The sequence below is a fragment of the Carassius carassius genome, chromosome 21, assembly GCF_963082965.1.
Source record: "Carassius carassius chromosome 21, fCarCar2.1, whole genome shotgun sequence".
NCBI lineage: Eukaryota > Metazoa > Chordata > Actinopteri > Cypriniformes > Cyprinidae > Carassius > Carassius carassius.
Genome location: NC_081775.1, coordinates 11,195,663 through 11,216,635, shown reverse-complemented (window position 1 = coordinate 11,216,635; position 20,973 = coordinate 11,195,663). Strand labels below are relative to the sequence as shown.

The window sequence follows — 20,973 nt, the reverse complement described above, 5'->3', positions numbered from 1 at the left end:
CCTTCAATGCAGGCAAATCCTGACCTACACACTCACTTGCATTTATATTCATGCACTCACTCATTTAAACAGACATTCAAAAACTAGATGAGCTACAAGTGTTTTATCCCAGACCTTATGCTGTGCAGTGCTATTCATGTATCTTCTAACACTCAAGTCTTACCGAAGTCTTTAGGCGAGGACATCCAGCCAATGATTTGGAGAGAGACGAAAGCAAGTAGTCCTGATCCCACAAAGGAGCCGATTCCAGAGAAGAAGAAGAACAGGCCCATTATAGCGCTCTGCATGGAGCGGGGGGCTGCAGAGTAAGCAAACTCCAGACCTACAAACACAAGAGGATGCAGAAACCAATGATTAACGTTAGAAGTTTGCTTCAAAAGCATTATCAGAACCTCAAAAGCATCCAAGGGATGCGACAAAAATATAGTCTTGAGGAAAAGATCATATTTAAAAAATGACAAGCAGATTCATTGGTAACAGGATCACTGCATTTACTTGCATACAAAGACACAGGGGGATTCACTACAAATGAATTGGAATAAAAGTGGTGTTTGCATAACCTTTCTATACAGTTGTATCAACCAGCAAGCAAACAGCTCAGACTTTTGTGAATAAAACAATCTTTAATGAGCATCTTTTGCATTGAAAAGAGTATTTTGCACAAAAAAAGTCAATGACTTAAAAAAACATGATGCAAAGCTAAAAAAATAAGCATAAAGAGCACTTTTAAATGTAACATTTACACAAACAAAAAAGAAAAAGCAATCTGTAAATTATGTTTTTTATGCTTTTTTTAAATAAAATATTAAAAATTAAGTACAATAACATGTATTTTGGTTTCACTTTATTTTGATGGTGACATTCAGGTGACTATAATTAATGTTGCACCTACCTGTACATGTCTACTAACTCTCAGAGTATTAGTAGAGTATTAGTAGACAGGTAGGGTTAGGGTTAGAATAAGTTGACATGTACCTGCAAAGTTACTTATAGCTATTAAAATGTCTGTTGGGAGACCCTAAAAATAAAGAGTAAGAAATTAAGCAAACAGTCTACTAATACTCTGATGAGATATTTAGGTGCAACATTACTTGTCAGCAGAATGTTCAAAAGGGACCATCAAAATAAAGTGTTACCTTTATTTTTTCTACATTTAACATTAAAAATTATTATTATTTTTTTTAAATGAAACAGTACAGTTTATGTATCTGTCAGTTTGTGACTTATTTACATTAGAATGAATTATCTGATAACCAATTTATACATTAGTATTTTTAAGTGGCATTCCTAGTTTTCCATGCATTGTTGAAATCCCTATAAATCAGAGACATCATACAAAAACAGGAATTAAATCCTTATAACATGTCTGGAGGTGAATGTGTATGTGTGTATGGATGTGTGTGTATCCATACATCCGTAGCACTCAGCTGAAGGTCTGAATGACTCAGAAACACCTACTCAACTGCCAACATCAGCACACATCCTTAAATGTTTACTGCAAGAGACGGGGGAATAAAAGGGATAAAAAGTAGTACAAGAAGGAAGCTGAGTGGAGGAAAGAAAAGATGGAAGCAGTTAAAAAAAAAATTGAGGATGTAGAAAGGAGAAAGAAAAGATCAAATCTCTTTTTAACCCTGAGTGGTGCCAGCCTGCTGGCTGACATTGATAATTTCATGGCATCTCAAACTTGTCATTTTAAAAATTATGGCTTGTGGGCACAACTGTCAGACTCGTTTACTGAGCCTGGTTAGGCCATGAATCTTCTCTGATAGATGGATGGATAGAGAGAAAGAGAGAGAGAGAGAGCAGAGAGAGAGAGAGAACAAGGGTAAAAACAGCTAAAAAGAAGAGGTAGGTCCTTCAACAAACAAAGCAAAAGAGATCATATAATCCCGTCCCACAATCCCACGCTCATGCTCCTCTGAAACAAATGCACATTAGGAGATGTGGAGGCAGGAGGGGCGGAAAGAAAAAAGAGATGAAGGAACTCGACTGCTCTATTACAGTGTTTATAGCTGTCTGCAAGCATGGCTGACCTTTTCTAAGTGCTGTTTGTGTCATGAAGACTGTGTCTGCCTCCTTAGACGACAGCGATCAGATGCTTGAGAAGCCCAGGGCTCAAGAAACACTATTAAAACAACAGCAACTGCTCAAAATCAATGAAGACTGAGAAAATGTCAAGAGCTCTGGTTTTCTAAAATCACTGGATTAAAATTTTTGGGTTAAATACTATAGTACATACATATGTAAATCTGAATATAAAAGGTACTTTTTACATGACACACGTGAAGGATCCCTAATGATTTGTAACAAACACCACTGGCAGCAACTGCCATTAAATGTCTTCAAAATAAGTCTCTTAAACTAATTTATATATATATAGTTATGGAAGACCATTTCAGGCATTTCAAGAGAATGCCAAGAGTGTGCAAAGCAGTAATCAAAGCAAAAGGTGGCTACTTTGAAGAAACTAGAATATGACATATTTTCAGTTGTTTCACACTTTTTTTGTTATGTATATAATTCCATATATAATTCCACATGTGTTAATTCATAGCTTTGATGCCTTCAGTGTGAATCTACAATTTTCATAGTCATGAAAATAAAGAAAACTCTTTGAATGGGAAGGAGTGTCCAAACTTTTGGTCTGTACTGTATATATATATATATATATATATATATATATATATATATATATATATATATATATATATATATATATATATATATATAAATATATATATATATGTATATATATATATATATATATGTATATATATATATATATATATACATATATATATATATTTATATATATATATATACATATATATATATATTTATATATATATATGTATATATATATATATAAATATATATATATATGTATATATATATATATATATGTATATATATATATATATATATACATATATATATATATTTATATATATATATATACATATATATATATATTTATATATATATATATATATATATATATATATATATATATATATATATATATATGTATATATATATATATATATGTATATATATATATATATATATATATATGTATATATATATATATATATATATATATATATATACAGTCGTGGCCAAAAGTTTGAGAATTACATAAATATTAGTTTTCAAAAAGTTTGTTGCTAAACTGCTTTTAGATCTTTGTTTCAGTGATGTACTGAAATATAATTACAAGCACTTCATACGGTTCAAAGGCTTTTATATACAATTACATGACATTTATGCAAAGAGTCCGTATTTGCAGTGTTGCCCTTTCTTTTTCAGGACCTCTGCAATTCAACTGGGCATGCTCTCAATCAACTTCTGGGCCAAATCCTGACTGATAGCAACCCATTCTTTCATAATCACTTCTTGGAGTTTGTCTTGAGGATTGACCACAAGTTCTCAATGGGATTAAGATCTGGGGAGTTTCCAGGCCATGGACCCAAAATTTCAACATTCTGGTCCCCGAGCCACTTAAATGCATTGTTCTTCTCCAAACTGTTGTTGGATTGTTGGAAGAAGTTGCTGTTGGAGGGTGTTTTGGTACCATTCTTTATTCATGGCTGTGTTTTGGGGCAGAATTGTGAGTGAGCCCACTCCCTTGGATGAGAAGCAACCCCACACATGAATGGTGTCAGGATGCTTTACTGTTGGCATGACACAGGACTGATGCTAGCGCTCACCTTTTCTTCTCCGGACAAGCCTTTTTCCAGATTCCCCAAACAATCGGAAAAGGGCTTCATCGGAGAATATGACTTTGCCCCAGTCCTCAACAGTCCATTCACTATACTTTCTGCAGAAGATCAATCTGTCCCTGATGTTTTTTTTGGAGAGAAGTGGCTTCTTTGCTGCCCTTCTTGACACCAGGCCATCTTCCAAAAGTCTTTGCCTCACTGTGCGTGCAGATGTGCTCACAGCTGCCTGCTGCCATTCCTGAGCAAGCTCTGCACAGGTGGCACTCCGATCCCGCAGCTGAATCCTCTTTAGGAGATGATCCTGGCGCTTGCTGGACTTTCTTGGACGCCCTGAAGCCTTCTTTATAAGAATTGAACCTCTTTCCTTGAAGTTCTTGATGATAAATTGTTGATTTAGGTGCAATCTTAGTAGCCACAATATCCTTGCCTGTGAAGCCATTTTTATGCAACGCAATGATGGCTGCACGCGTTTCTTTGCAGGTCACCATGGTTAACAATGGAAGAACAATGATTTCAAGCATCACCCTCCTTTTAACATGTCAAGTCTGCCATTCTAACCCAATCAGCCTGACATAATGATCTCCAGCCTTGTGCTCATCAACATTCAAACTTGAGTTAACAAGATGATTACTGAAATGATCTCAGCAGGTCCTTTAATGACAGCAATGAAATGCAGTGGAAAGGTTTTTTTGGGATTAAGTTAATTTTCATGGCAAAAAAGGACTATGCAATTCATCTGATCACTCTTCGTAACATTCTGGAGTATATGCAAATTGCTATTATAAAAACTTAAGCAGCAACTTTTCCAATTTCCAATATTTATGTAATTCTCAAAACGTTTGGCCACGACTGTATATATATATATATATATATATATATATATATACACATATAAATATATATATATATATATATATATATACAGTTGCAAGACCTTTGCAAGTTTCCTCTTTAGTTTGTTTTTACCATTTTCATTTTTTCCTGAATATATTGCTCACTTTCTCGCTACCTTCCAAACTCATAATACTGCTCTTCCATGTGGAATTCAAAGCGGCTCGTGTCGAACAAAGTGATGAAAGCCAGAGTTTAGTGGATTTATTAATTAACGAACCCCAATGCAAAAGCCTTGCTTTGCTTTTGTTAAAGGGTCAGATGACCCAAAAATTAAAATTGGCCCATAAATTACTTGCCCTCAAGTCATCGAAGGTGTGACTTTTAAAAAATATTACTTTTTTCTTTCAGACGAATCCAGTCGGAGTTGTATTAAAAATTGTATTTGATCTTTCAAGCTGTTTACTGGCACTCAGCAGGTGTTGCACTGCATCAGTCAACAAGAAGTTAAATAAATAGCACCCATCCATAAAAATAAAACCCTAAATTTACATTTTAATTTTTGGGTGAACTAACCCTTTAAGCAGCAGAGTGAAAGTAAGGGTCCATAAGGTGTCTCGATGTCGTGAGCATTGGCAACAAGAGTCTAATGACACAACCGTTCACAATATCACACGAGAAGAAAAATAAATGATAAGACTTGACCTTTTCTAACTTCAGAGCTGAATTATTCAAAAGCAAGAAAAAAAAGTTTAACTTAAAATATTCTGCTTTCATTTTTCCCCATTGCAAAGCCAGGCAGCAGGCGATTTTTCTTTCTCTGAAAAATCATTAGACTTTAACATTTTTCAGAGAGAATGATATATAATTAAAATTCCCAGTGGAGAAAAAAAGAATCAGGTTTTATGTCTGTCCCCTCAACTGCAGTCCACACACATCTCCCGCAGGTAGTGTGTGTATGTGTGTGTGTGTGCGTGCAAGTGTGTCTACAAAAATGTGAAAAATCAGAATCAACTTGGCTTCCGCTGCCATCCAAAAGCCCACGACAAAGCGAGCTGGCAGTGGAGTCCATTAAAAAGGATTTATTCGAACAGAATAGGGCCAGAGGAGGGAACTTTCCAGAGACATTTGTCACATTTCTTGTCATCCAATTTCCTGAAGGTTCCCCAGGGGTAGGGATGGCGCATTGAGGCTATATTTTAAGGGTCCTCTGCGCTATCAGAAGCCATTTGCATTTCATGGGAGGGCTGGGACACTGGAGACCTGGGGTGAGATGGAGAGAGCTGACTACGAAAAGTGTGTCAGCACATCGCCGCACAGACAAGTTATCGGAGATAAACCTGTGTTTAGCTGCTGTTGCAGTCACATTAAATCTTAGTCTGCTTGCCTGAAGGACTTGAGAAATTTTTTTCTCCCCAAAAAAGCTGAAACCAAGATATTTTGTTTTGACGAATAAATGTCCTGCAGCTGAGCTTCTGGATAAACTATGTGAATTAGCATGCTGCGTTCCTTCTCAAAAAAGATGAATTTTTCTTATTTTATATACATTCCCAAAATGTACAGGCCAAAATCATATGCAAAACCTATATTGTGCTACATGATGGATGTTCATAGAAGAATTCACACTGCGTCAAACAATCCCTAGCCATGACCATCTTCCCAATCATGTTCAGAGGTAAAAGGACTACTCAAGAAAATGAGAAAGCTAAATTTATCTTCATTTCAGTGGGTGACATGCTATTCAGCATCTTTAATCTTAATATTTTTGATGCAGTCTTCGCACCTCTCCAATTTTTCTATCATTTCACAGCTGTTTGTGATCATGAAGCGGCGGGCTGCCTCTTGTATTGATTCTCATAGCTTGATGGCTCTCTTCGGGTTTAAAAAGCGCCTGTGCAGATAGCGTCTTATAACTTTTCCACAATACTCGAACCTCTGGAGACGTGATGGAGGAGCGGAAGATTACACTTAGCCTTCCCCATCTGCCCATTCTGTTGGAAATTCAATCAGAGGCTGCTACGTCCACCATGGACATATTATTTCAACAGCACTGCGCCTCTTTTCTTTCAATTTTTTGGGATCCGCAGATAAAAAATGAAATGAAGATGTTAACTGTTAGGGACAACAACTATCCCCACAAGAAAGTAGAAGAAAGAGAAAGGGAAAACAAAAGATGCCGCTTGTTTCTTTTGGAGTGGGCCGCTGTGATAACAAAAAAGAGGGCAAATGCTGATATTCAACTTTGTGAACCAGAATGTTTCTGGTTGAAAATCATATACATGAGATGTGCACAAAGTTGTTCCTAAGAACAAGAGTCTCAAAGGGGGAAGGTGTCCTTTGGGGGTATAAGTACAAAAAAAGGCAGGTATATTTAAATTTAGGCTGCATTCAAACAAGCAGTGTTTGACATTGGAAACCTGGTCAATTACAAATAAGAGTGTCTAAAAAGGAAGTATATTAAAAACCTAGTTCATAGAAATGTGCTCTTTGTATTCATGCTGGAACTTTTTAAATTTAAATGTATTGATTCTAAAAATGTCTTGTGGTGTAACTTTTTTTGCAGTACCACAGTACTGTTCAAAATTCTGAGATGTTTCTTTCTGGATTGGTTAGGAAATTGCTTTACTGGTTTAGAATTTCATAAAAGAAACATTACATTATAGTATCATCTATGTATATCAATTTATTAAAATTACCACTGCAACACAGAACCACCAAACGAACACTAAATTACCATCAAGTAAATTAAAATCAGTTCACATTAGAGAAACGTTAGAATAACTTTAAAGCAACCTTGCAGTAACCATGGTCAGGTCTTGTACATTTGTATTTGCCAATGAGCTCAGTTCTGTTTTCCTGTTTTACTGTTAAAGATACTGTACAGGGTTCCTGCACATTTTAAGTAAATTTAAAGATTTAAGGACCTTTTTAAAAATTTAAGAAATAAATTTGAATAAAGAGATTAAAATGTATACTGTACACAAGGGGTGTGGTGCTATTAAAAAAAAAAATGTCCTTGAAATTTTCAGGGATTTTGTTGGTAACAATAATTAGACAATATTTTTGTAGTTTTTGTCACTGCATTTACAATTGCAGAAATAATGCTATGAGCTTGTTCTAAATCATTTAGGGAAGTGATTTTTCTTAATAAAAATAAAATAAAATCTGTCCTAAATAGTATTTACAATTAGAATTAGAGTGTCCCAAACTGTAGTATGTTGAAATAAATATCCCAAAAGTATCTGGATATATTACATTTCCTATGGGAATTCAAAGTGCAGATCCCTGCTAACTCTAATGGGTAATGTTGCCCACAACACATTTCATGTTGGACAAGGATTCAATTAGAATCACAAACACAATCAGAAAGTGTTAAAAAACTACCAACATGGTGGATATTACAGACCAGTGGTCAAACAGACAAATGGGATTGAGTAATTAATAATTTAAATCTAACCTAATAAAAAACTATTTATTTAATGTTATACACATTATATTTAATCTCCAACAACATTATTAACTTTTACAATGATACGTTTGGTCAACAAGTCTTAAAAGCATCATTATGTAAACACCTGAGGAGAATTCTTGGAAAGAAAGGCACGACTGGCAGATTTACGTGCGACTTCATTTCTCTCCATTGCGTCAGGAAATGAAATGTTGATGATGTTAACTGTGACAAGATGATTGACAGCGCAGTTTAAATGGTGACAGGATGCATGCAACACAACAGAGCACGACACAGTCAAGATGAAGTAGCATGTCCCAAAGCTTGCCTACAATTCTGTTAAAAACTCAAAAGTATGTACTTTTTTTCACAGAGAGTACATGTTTTAAGAGCATAGTTCAAGTCGGCAAACAGGGACACGGCAAGTGTCTTAATGAGTGAGCTGAGTGAGTCATTTGCTTCACAGATTAATTCAAATGGCTGATTTGTTTGTTTAGGAATGAAGCAAGTGATTGACTTAATAAATGGGTCACTGAACTAAAGTGAGTCAAACTAAATGTGGATTCATTCTGTAACAAATCATAAGTGTCCAAAATGCCACATATATAAACAAGGTGTAACAACATCAAGTTGCACTAAATGGCCATATTTTTCAGATTTAAGACCTCCTCTGAAAATTTCATGCCAACCAGGAAAAAATCTGCATATTTAAGACATTTTAACAGCCCTAAAATTAGTGGATTCAAATTTCAGACGTCAATTTTTTTTTTAATAACCCTGGGGAACCCTGCTGCATTTGAACCTAAACTCATTTCTGAGTTCGCAGCATTTTCAAGAATGTTTTTTTTTTTTTTTTTCCAAGATAAAAAGTATATTTTACAAACACTATGTCTATGAATTATTTATTTGATTTCTGATTTTACAAAAATTCTGAATAATTCAGGGAGTTGAACAACATGACATTATACAACAGGAACTAACCTGACCATCATTAAAATAGTTAAATTACCTGATATTTAAAAGACTAAATTAACAGATCGTAAAAAACAGGACCGAAAAAGATTACTGGGAATGCTGCCTCTCTCTCATAGTCTTCTATCAAAGACCTTAAAAGTCCTTGAAGGATCATCCTGACTGAAAAAAAAAAAACATCCTGTTATTAGAAGCAACATAAGCCATGGGTGACGATCTGATTTGAAACACCTCATCTAAGGGGGTAGAGAAGAAATCCAGTAATCAGTACTGTGTTCTCTACAATTCAGCATGAAGGGAGAGTGTTTTTCCACTGCCTTTGCCAAATGCTACTTATTAGTCTTGTTGGTTCATAAAGGCTAAGAGGGGGGACGAGCAGCCTTTGATTTACTTGTGCGTGAAATGGGTGTGAAATTACCGGTGTGGTGTGTATCTAAGAGGAAAACAAGCATATTTGAACATGACCTTGGAAGAGAAACTGAAGGTTCGAAATGAACACAGCTGTGTGTTTAGGGAGAAAAGAATATTGCCAACCTGTGTGAAAATTTGTTTGGACAACAGACAGGTGCACACATAACCAGCGGTAAATATAGGGCTGATACAGCAAACACAAATAAGAAAAGTGCCATGCATAACTGCAACCTGTAAAACTCTAGAAAATGACCATCATAAGGAAACTCAGCTGGGATTCGATAACCTTACTCAGAATCTGTTTAATCTGTGTTTTTTTTGTTTTTGTTTTTTATTTTAACAACAGCAAACATTCAGTGCGACCAGTGTAGCTTGGTTCGCTAACTGATGACTCTTCTGAACTGATGAATCTTTAAACTCACCAATTAATCTTAAACTCATCAGTCTTAAAAAGATCACTCAATCAGAGGTATTAAGTGGAATCCAAATTAAATTTAAAGGGGTCATCGGATGTCTATTTTCCACAAGTTGATGATTCTTTAGGGCATGCAACGTCAACTGGCGGCCCGCGGGCCAAATCCGGCCCACCAGAGATTTCCATCCGGCCCCCAGAATAATACTGAATTCAGGAATAGCCTTGTAAGAGGAAAAAGTTTAGGGCTGGTCCGAATACCATTTTTTGAGCTTCGGTAGTAATGAACATCTACTATTCGAAGCTTCGGAGAGAGGGGCTGTACATATTTTTCTCTCTAATAAAGGCAGGAATCTGTGTCTGTATGTCCGTTTGCATTTTTATTATTTCGAGAACCGTTCATCCAATCGACTTCACAAGGGAGTGCAGTGTCGCATTTGGTGCAATATAGATGGACACGCTAGACGCGACACATTCAGAATTAATAAACTTTTAGTAAACTACAGTCACTCAGAACAGCGCGAGCGGGAAGCGGCGCACCTCACGCATGCAGGGCTTGCTCCAAGAACGGACACTGCACTAGTGATATAAAACGCACACACACAGATCTGTTAAATTAAGCAATACTTTTAAGGTAGTCTAATATTTTTCTGACTAACAAATTGGCACAGTAAGGGTAGATTTAAATAAAGAATAACAAAATTTAAATAAAGAAAAAACAAAATTTAAATAAAGAAAAACAAAATTTAAATAAAGAAAAAACGAAATTTAAATAAAGAAAAAACTAAATTTAAATAAAGAAAAACTAAATTTAAATAAAGAAAAACGAAATTTAAATAAAGAAAAAACAAAATTTAAATAAAGAAAAACGAGATTAATTTAGACGGGTAAAAATGCTAATACATTTTGTTTCTATTAGCTACTCTATTTTCCACAATGTCAAAGCAACAAAACACAAGCTCAGACATGCACTGGTCCATAGCCTACAAACTCCGCTGTTCTGTGCTCTAGCCAGAGAACACTCCCGTTGGAAACGCGTCGGTTCTATTTCTAGCATGCGTGCGTTTTCCGTTTGGTTCGAGCGCGCCTGAGACACGTGTCTCAGTGTGCAAACTCCAACCTGTTAAATATGGGAGCCGAAATAAAAACGGACCCGCCACGCAGCTGAGACGCTCACACAGCCAGTGTCTCACCGGACTTATTCAAGGGGGAATGAGAACCGTTTCGCGGGGGATCCCAGTGTGCAAAAAAAAAAATATTCGATTGTCAAATTTTCAAATCGAATACCAACCCACCGAACGAATATTCGGGTCCGTTCCATATTTATTTATTTTTAAATCTAACAGGGAAAAAAAGCAACACAGGTACAGCATTTCTAACTGTAGGCATGAATACGTACGTATCAGTCCATTCTTCATTAAAACTACGGTTCTATGAATCAACTTTTCGCTTAAGGCTCTTTGAGAGTGTCATTTTTCTTTCAAATATATTCAGAAGGCCTTTCTTCTAGTGTTCTCCACAAACTACGACCTGCATGTGACAGTGATGGACAGCTTGACAGCCTCACAAATATGAAGCCTAAAATATCGCTATCGCCCCCCTGGTAGCTTGCTGCAGTACAGGTAAGATGTAAAAAAATAACATAAATTTGGAATTAGAATTAGTATATCAAATAATAACATATTAGGATACAATTCGAATTTTATTTTATATTACGAGTATCTGGCCCTTACAGTGTCTGCAGAGAAAAATTCTGGCCCTTTGACAAATATAGTTGATGACCCCTGCTTTAGGGTCTTACCAACAATTAATTTTAACCAACATAGATTGGTTAAAATTTCTCAATGGTAGTTTAAAAGACACCTTTTTACCCCATCAAAAAAGCCAATTTGTAGCATTGTCCTTTAGATACAAATGAGCTCTGCTGACCCGCCCCCCTCTCTTCCGAGCCGCTCTCAGATAGACTATTTACTTTAGCCACATTTATCGTGAAACTTGCTAATTAGCACATTATTTGGAATGGCGATTTGCAAAGATTCATTAAAAAAAACTTTATAATCACTTTTTCTGTTGGTGAAGCTGGACCACAAATGATTTGCACGAACATAGTCGCATTTATTTAGATCAGGGGCGCATTCCCTTCAGAAACAAATGTAATCCGCTGCGTCTTCACTGGCTCAGATGTCGAAACACCTCAATCGCTTAGGAGATATACTAGTCTACAATTGGTCTGGCGCTGAAACAACGGCGGACTGATGACAGCTCACTCAGGTCGGGTCTAAGGTAAGACGCCAGTCCAGCCTGTGCTGAAACGCAACTGTCAATCAAACTATCGTGGGAGGGGCCTGTCTGTGTGACGTCATAAAGACAGACATCTGTGATCGGCTCGATTTGAGGAAGCGGTAAAGATTTTAGTAGATGAAAAAAAAAAACCCCTGGGTGAATTTTTATCATTATAGGGTGGTTGTGTAAACACACTGCCAACAGACATTTCAGTTCAAACCACTTGTGCATGTAGCATTCAATGACCCCTTTAAGATTCTCATCATGACAGAAATTGCTGTAATTACTCTAGATCTCAGCAGTGAAGGTAGTAATAGGAGGTCCACACAATTTTTCTTACAAACGCTGTGTTAGGGGATTTAGTTTCCTTTCATCTATTTTCTCATTAATCTCAAGCCCACTTGCTTGAGACTCTCTTGATATTTTCTTAGTGTATTCCAGCAGGACCAAGATGTTTTCCCTGGCCGTCTTAACTGCGCAACTGCAATAATGTATCGCCAAGCCCAGATCGATCAGTCCTGATTGATACAGCCATGGATTCCTTAGCAAGCAATTTCAGCAACCGCTCAGACAAGAGCTACTACACAAAGGCAAGGCAGATAGGAGTTTACTGCAGTTTTTAAAAGGACACGCATTGATTACCGTGGTCATTAGGACAGATGAATGATCCTATGGAAAAAACTCTATAGTACACAGAGGAGACCGAGAGCTGGAGGCACACAAAAGACACACTCATTTTAAAACAATGCTGTATGTTTACTCATCTGGACGAGTTATTCATTCCTTGCATCTTAGTTGATGAGAAACTAAATTCTACAATCAAAATATCAGCATAAATGTGCTGTAGATTTTTCTTATCATGATCGTCGCCTCTCAAAAGTCTTTCCAGTCTCACCTCAGGAACCACTAAATTTAAAAAGGGCCATTTCCTGGAGAACATCAATTTTAATACACCAATGAATAGTGTTGGCATGCTGCTGTAAAACACATGAAGGTTGACTGTCCATGTTTACATATCAACACCTAATCGTATTCAGACTTCTGGATCAAATGTGAAGAGGCTAGTTAATCATAACAGTGGTCATTTACATTAAGCAGTCTGAAAGGTACAGAAGCAAACACTCATTCAATAAATTTAGCACAATGTTTTTGATGCAAGAAACATTTCAAAAATTCGAAACATGGTCACTTCATAAGCTCTGTTTGTGAAGTTGAGAGTTTTGTGTGTGTATTCAGCAGTGTTTTGCAAATGACCACCTACCTGCAATACTAGCAAAGATTTCGCTGACACCAATGAGGATGTACTGAGGCACTTGCCACCATATGGGTAGATCGGCTGCATAGTAGGTAGCTCCACCAAGAGTCTGTGGGATGGGATCTTGTGTGTGGACAATGTCTAGCCTCTTTGTCTCTAAAATGCCTGAGAGGGGCAAGAAGATAACAGATTCAAATGAATAAATACATTATGAGAGTCCAGAATCACACTGGCAACATTTAAAATAAACAGAAGCATATCAAGACCTTTCTGTAATAATCAAAGACATCAGTGAAGAATCAGGCCCTTTGTGTATTTTAGATTTTAGCCTATATATAATACCAGGGAGATAAATTTACTCAATATTTAAGTATTTTGTCTTCATTGTAAATTAACAGAAGCGTTAGTTCTTCCTTGCTGTATTCCAAAATCTACTGATAGATCAAAGGATGATATATATTTTGTGTTTTCAAATATGAAAAAATGTGTGCACATGTGTTATAATTAAATTGTACTATATTACTTTGATATTTTTAAAACTGAAATTCTGCTTGACAAATATACAGATTTGTAAGTTCACTTAAAGAACATTAAAGAAGAAAGAAAGTTATAGAACAGGATAATGTTATATATATATATACACACACACACTCACAAAAATGCCATTTAAGGATTGTGGTCACTTATTATTATGTGTATTTATTCTTTTATTTTTTAAAGAAAGTAATACTTGTGTTTAGAAATGTCTCATTAAATTGATCCAAAGTGACAGTAAAGACTAAAAAACTAACATTAAATGAAAAAATGCATTCTTTGAACTGTTCATCAAAAATCCTAAAATGAAAAAAAAAAAAAAAAAAAGTAATTTATTTTCAACACTGATAATAAGAGGAAATGTTTCTTGATCAGCAAATACTCTGAATTGAATTATTTTGAAAGATCACGTGACACTGAAGACTGGCTGCTGAAAATCTAGTTTTGCAATTGTATATAAATATACATTCTATTTTAAAATAAAACACAAACAAGTTATGTTAAACAGTAAAAATATTTACAGTACTACTGTTTTTACTGTATTTTTATAAAATAAATGCTACTTTGGTGAGCATAAGAGACATCTTTCAAAAACATTAATAAAAAAACAACTTCAAACTATTTAATAATAAATGTAAATAATTGTATTTACATATTTTAACATAAACTTTCATTGTATATACACATCAGCAATAAATCAACTATTGAGCACGTGCTTTCTAAAAATTGGCAGCAGTCACTAAAAAACTAGGTTTTGAGCATGTGTGTGCATGTGTGTTTCCAGCCCAGTGTCAGAGTGTTAGATTGGTATCAAATACATGTGTGGATGTTTAGAGAGTAAGTGCATGTAACCGTGAATGAAAAAAGTATGAAGAGTCCATTAATGGATTAAGTGTCAGGTCAATGCCAGCGCTTCACACAGGTCAAAAACAGCTTATCTCCCAAACACAAAATTATACCAGGCAGCTGGGTTTAGCAGGTAATCAGAGTGGAGCAGAGATTGTCAGCCTGGACTATCTAAGAGCTTGATCCAATAATAACCATGTTGCAGGTGCCATTCAGATAACTCCTCGTGGGATTCCTCCATCATACTGACATGTACATATTCCCATTTTGAAGGGGTATGACCTTGTATTTGATTTGCTTAAAATAGCAGTGTGTGATGCAGAGCATCTACAGCACGCTGCTAACTCAAAGCGCTTCAGTTAACAAAACAGTAGCTTTTTTTTTCCAGTCTTCCCGTCTTTTTCATCTTTCATTTCCCCCCTCCACCCCTCGCCCAAAAACCAGAAGCGTTCCGCTCTGATCTGTGGCTGTGGTGTGTCAGATTTAGATCAGAATACAAATGATGCCAGGAATAAAACACTTTTTGGCTAAAAGTGCAACCCGCTGCAGATTACAGACCTCTCTTCTGCACTTCCAAGAGATACTAAACCCAGATTGAAAAAAAAAAAACCTTTTATTTCTGGAGAATTGAACAGAAGTAGAACTGCCCCAAGGCATCGTCTGGTGTGTGGCGGGCGCGTGTGTTTGCAGCTTTGTTGTCGGAGCAGCTTGCTGTGCAAATGGCTGCTTCCTGAGTGCAGGACAACAAGTGTGTCCAGGTGTGTGGGCATCATCTGTGCTTGCGGGTAGGGTTGGCTTCAGAGCTATACCACTGCCAAGCACCCATCTGTTTGGAAAATGTTGTGTAAATGTTGTGAGGAGGTTCTGGCAGTGGTATTTTAAAACTCACCTAAGCCCTGCTGGGTTCAGCTACTGTGTAGACTCTGATTAAAAGTGCTTCAGTACACTCAAGTTTGGAGGCAGAAGCCTTGTGTATAAGCACATAAACGTACAAACACAAATCTAACAGAAATACAACAGAAAGACAATAATAATCAATTTTTGACAATCCAATCTATTCCTGATAAATGAAAAACAGTCCCACTCTATTTTTTTTCTTAGTGAACATCCTATTAGACTACACCCTAATATCCTATGAAATACGTATCTGCTCATAACTTTACATGCCTCTTGCATTATTGTCGTAACAATAAGTGGTATCATAAAAGCCATGAGAAAGTTATTTGACTTAACAGATATTAGCATACTATAAACATAAGCATTTAAAGTGGACTACATCAATATACAGTGCATATAAATCTGCACTGTATACCAGCAATAATTCTGGCTCCCACAGATTGGTTATGTGCCCATGTGGAAGAGATTAGTCCTGTCACTTTAAGAAGTTACTCCTAATGTCAGCTTGTTACTGTAGGTGTATAAGACACCTGTCCTCACAATCTGTATCTTCCATTCCAACTGATCCCACCACCATGGGCAAGAACAAAGAGCTGTCAAAGGACGTAAGAGACAAGATCAAAAATCTGCACAAGGCTGGAATAGGCTACAAGACCATCAGCAAGAAGCTTGGTAAGCAGGAGACAACTGTTGGTGCGATTATTCAAAAATGGAAAAAATACAAAACAACTATCTTAAATATGCCTTGGTCTGGAGCTCCGTGCAAGATCTTGCCTCATGGGGTAAGGATGATCATGAGAAAGGTGAGGGATCAGCCCCAAACTACACGGGAGGAGCTTGATAATGATCTTAAGGCAGTTAGGACCACAGTCACCAAGCAAACCACTAGTAACACACTACGCCGCAATGGTCTGAAATCCTGCAGTGCCAGTAAGGTCCCCCTGCTCAAGGCGGCACATGTACAGGCCTGTTGAAAGTTTGCCAAAAGCATATCAAAAGGATTCAGAGAAGGCTTGGGAGAGAGTGCAGTAGTCAGATGAGACCAAAATTGAGCTCTTTGGCATTCACTCGACTCGCTGTGTTTGGAGGGAGAGAAATGCTGACTATGACCCCAAGAACACCATCCCTAAAGTCAAGCACAGAGGTGGAAACATTATGCTTTGAGACTGTTTTTTGCTAAGGCTACAGGAGGACTTCACTGCATTGGGAGGCAAAAAGACGAGGTCCAGTACAATCAAATCTTGAACGAGAACCTCCTTCCCTCAGCCAGAACACTGAAGATGGATCATGGATGGGTCTTCCAGCATGACAATGACCCGAAATATACCACCAAGGCAACAAGATGTAGCTCAGGAAGAATCATGTTAAGGTCATGGAGTGGTCAAGCCAGTCTACAGACCTCAATCCTATAGAAAATCTGTTGAGGGAGCTGAAACTTCGAGTTGCCAATCGACAGACAAGAAACCTTAAGGGTTTAGAGAAAATCTGTAAAGAGGAGTGGATCAAAATTCCTCCTGAGATGTGTGCAAACCTGGTGACCAATTACAAAAAAAATGTCTTACTATGTGCTTGTCAACAAGGGTTTCTGAACAAAGTACTAACTCATGTTTTGCTTGGGGATGAAATTCTTATTTCTAGGGCTGGGCAAGTTAACGCGTTATTATCACGTTAACACATTAATTAAGCCGATAATTATTTTAAATCACACGTTAACGCAGTTTTTTATTATTATGAAAATCCATTGCTCACTGGCTCTGAATACACATACAGACAAATCATGGGTCACAGGAGGGGTTGCTCCCGATCAAATTATTTAGGCTAAGCATCAGCATTCACAAACCACTGTGCACTGTTATTTTTAGCAGAAAAGAATGCAACAAGCTCGTAATCAAGACTTCATAAATGGGAAATAGTAAGTTTCCAATAGTGCATTGTTTTGTTAACTTTGTGGTTTATTATTTTGAGTTGTATGGGACGTGATAACACTGCTTTCCATATCTATCGCTTTTGCCGCTCAGAAATATTTGCACACTCATGCAGCACGTATCAGAAGATCTGGGCTCTGGCGTGGTTAGCGCTCACATTCATTGATCTATATATAACTGAACTGCGCTCTTGCTCACCTCTTACAATGGAGCCAGGGACTTGCCAAACAGAGCGATAACTAGTTAAACAAACCAGGCTTTGGGGGTTAAGATTGGCTAGTATGAGCACACCCTAACTATTCTCCTGCATCCCGGACACACGAGTCTCTACCTGCCCATCAAGTGTTGTCCCGTGCCGCACTCTGCTGTGTTGGGTCCCGCGATCGTGCAGGTCTTTAATAGGAAGGTTCCTGTTATAATGTTATGATCGAGGCTCCCTACACTACACAACAGCCTACACTACTTTTGAATGCATTATTCGTTTTGTATATAACAATGCGATTAATTGCAGACAATCATAAAAATATCGTTGCCCAGCACTACTTATTTCACTCACTGAAATGCAAATAAATTTGTAACCTTTATATATTGTATTTTTCTGGATTTCTTTGCTTTGTTTTCTGTCTCTTTACGTTAGAATAAACTTACCATAAAAATGACAGAGCCTTAATTTCTTTGTAAGTGGGCAAACTTACAAAATCAGTGTATGTCAGAGCACAAACCAATCCATGAAGTCCAAGGAATTGTCTTTAGATGGATCTGGGGAAGGGTACAGAAAATATCTGCAGCATTAAAGTTTCACAGAAGCATGTAGCCTCTGTTAACTTTAATGGAAGTTGGAAACAACCAGGACTCTTCCCAGAGCTGGCCTCCTGGCCAAACTGAGCAATTGATGGAGAAGGGCTTTGGTTAGTGTGGTGATCAAGAACCTGATATTCACTCTAGTTGAGCTCCATGATCATATGTGGAGAAAGGAGAAATCTAAGGACAAAAATCACTGCAACACTCCACTGATCTGGGCTTTATGGTGGTGTGGCCAAACTCAACCCTCTACTCATTGAAGACACATGAAAACACACTTGGAATTTACAAACAAAGTGAAAAAGCGAAGCGCTGTGAATACTTTCTGGATGCACTGTGTAGATTGTGAACAAGGGTCAAAGGTCATCACCAAAGCTGTCTGGATGTATAATCACACTCTAAATTATATTTGTACTAAGTGCAATAACCTTAAATAGATAGATACACTAAATGAAAATAGCAGTATGTTTTTGTACTACCTGCAAACAGTGTTATTGTAGATGCTATTTATACAAAGTAGTGACAGATACTTGAAAACAGGTGACTGAATATGCCAAAACTTTGAAAACAACAATCCTCAAAAACAATTTAAAACAACATTCATATTTTTTTGCGAAATCATGGAGTGTAGATTTCACAATCTACTTTCTATATTATTACAGAATGATTCACACTATACAGAGAGAAAGGAATCCAAAAAATAATAATAATAATAAAAAGGAAAAAGGCAAAAAAAAAAAACTATCCTGAATTCTTCAAGCCCTCACATGGAAAACAGAAAAAAATTTTTTTGGAAAATCTGAGAACTGTGCTGGGGTCCACATTTCAAATAATTTTTGAATTTGATGTTCTCTCAATCTATGAGCATAATTGTATGTCACATTACGAACAAAATAAATTACTTTGAAGATACACATTCTCTTTGTCGTTAATGCTTCTGAGGTTTCATTCAAAGCGATGAGTCACAAAATCTTTGCAATTATTTATCAAAAGCTGCAATTATTTATTATTTATCATCCTTGACTCTTTGCATGAATGCGTGCAATTTACCTTCAAGTTGCGTGTGCCGCAGGTGACATTTCTGTGTGTGTGTGTGTGAGTGTATGTTGATGTACTATGAAAAGTGAAATCAAGCAGGGCTTCGAAAGAAAGAAAAAGAACGAGCGAAGGGGCCCAGAAAGGAAAGAGCAGTGTGATTACTATATGCTGGGTATAAATGAGGGGGCACTAAAAGACTCATTTCCCAAGATATCTCATCTATATAATAATCCCCATTAGTGGGACCCATTATGTCTCTCACACACACACACACACACTCACCCCTCCATGCATTCTAATATACACACACCATGCCTAATATTTCTCCATAACACACATACACATTCACACATAGTAAGCATCCTTAAACCGTGCTTGTATCAGGTAGCAGTTTATTAATGAGTCAGTCTATGTCATTGAGTGGGAGTACAAAAGATGGGACGCTCTCTTTCTCTCTCAAGAAGGAGAGCATGAGTCCCAAAGGTTCTCATTAGTTTGATCTCTACAATACACACACACACTCACAAAGAGTGTAATATGAACATGGTTTGCACATACTGATTCCACAAGAGTGTGCCAACGAGTTCCTCCCGCTCTTGGCAACATCAAAGCAACGGTTATTATTAGATAACATCTGTATTGTGGACTGCATACTAGACTTCCTGCGTGTTCTGGCTTTATCGTGCAATACTAAGGTCATTTTCTTCTGCATCATTTTAAAACAGTGGTTCTCAACTAGTTTTGCATCAGGACCCATTTTTTTTAAACTGGACAAGGAGTGGTGACCCAATATTATCTTTAAAATCCCATTCTGAAATGTACTAATTAGGTTATTATTAAATTCTGCTTGAATATCAATGGTTTTATGCTCTCATTGACATTTTATATTAACTAATATTCTGCAGTTTATTCACTCTCATGTCTTTAAAAATCCATTAAACTTTCATTCATCTTCAAAACAAAAGTTAAGATTTTTTATGAACCCTGAGAGATTTCTGTACTTCCAATAAAAGTCCAAAACTTTGATGCTTCATAAAGGATAAAAATGTGAGTAAACGATATGAATCAAGTGGACCTCGGAGGAGAATTTGTTCATGTGTGTCAGGAAAGCATGTATGAGCATCTACTGAAGTGTTGTCTTTCAATAGCAAATAAAACACATGTTAAAGCACACAATATCTTAAAGCCTTAATGTTTTAACTTTACAGTTGTGCAGTACAACTCACTTTAAAGATTCACATTTTATTCATAGAGATGATATAAAAACGTGCCAAAAATCCAGATGGAAAATAACATGAAATGACATGAATATTTTGAAATATCTTTAGATTTAAAAATGTTATTTTTTTAAACACTGCCTTGAAAAGGACACATCATAAAGAGAGGTTTAAGTTTTATCTTTAACTGTAGAAGCTGCTAAATATATTCTGTTGTAGTTTTGTTACTCTGAATAACTCTACATCACTTAATGCACAGCTATTCAGTTCATTCCAACCAGTGCTACAGTTATTTTCGCTGTCAATCATAGCAATGATTTGCGGAACAATTAAGCAGATTCACTTGTGCAATATTTTACACATACGTTTGCTACTCCT

The 20,973-nt window shown here is 36.6% G+C and overlaps 1 protein-coding gene across 1 annotated transcript in view; it reads right to left on the bottom strand.

Annotated features, from left to right (window-relative positions):
• LOC132097531 (solute carrier family 15 member 4-like) overlaps positions 1 to 20,973 on the bottom strand; it is a 59,960-nt gene that overhangs the window by 20,963 nt on the left and 18,024 nt on the right. The window contains exons 6-7 of the mRNA XM_059503314.1: positions 13,344 to 13,502; positions 164 to 322 (exon numbers count right to left, since the gene is read on the bottom strand). Coding sequence (XP_059359297.1) covers positions 164 to 322; positions 13,344 to 13,502 — 318 coding nt within the window. The remainder of the gene's footprint in view (positions 1 to 163; positions 323 to 13,343; positions 13,503 to 20,973) is intronic.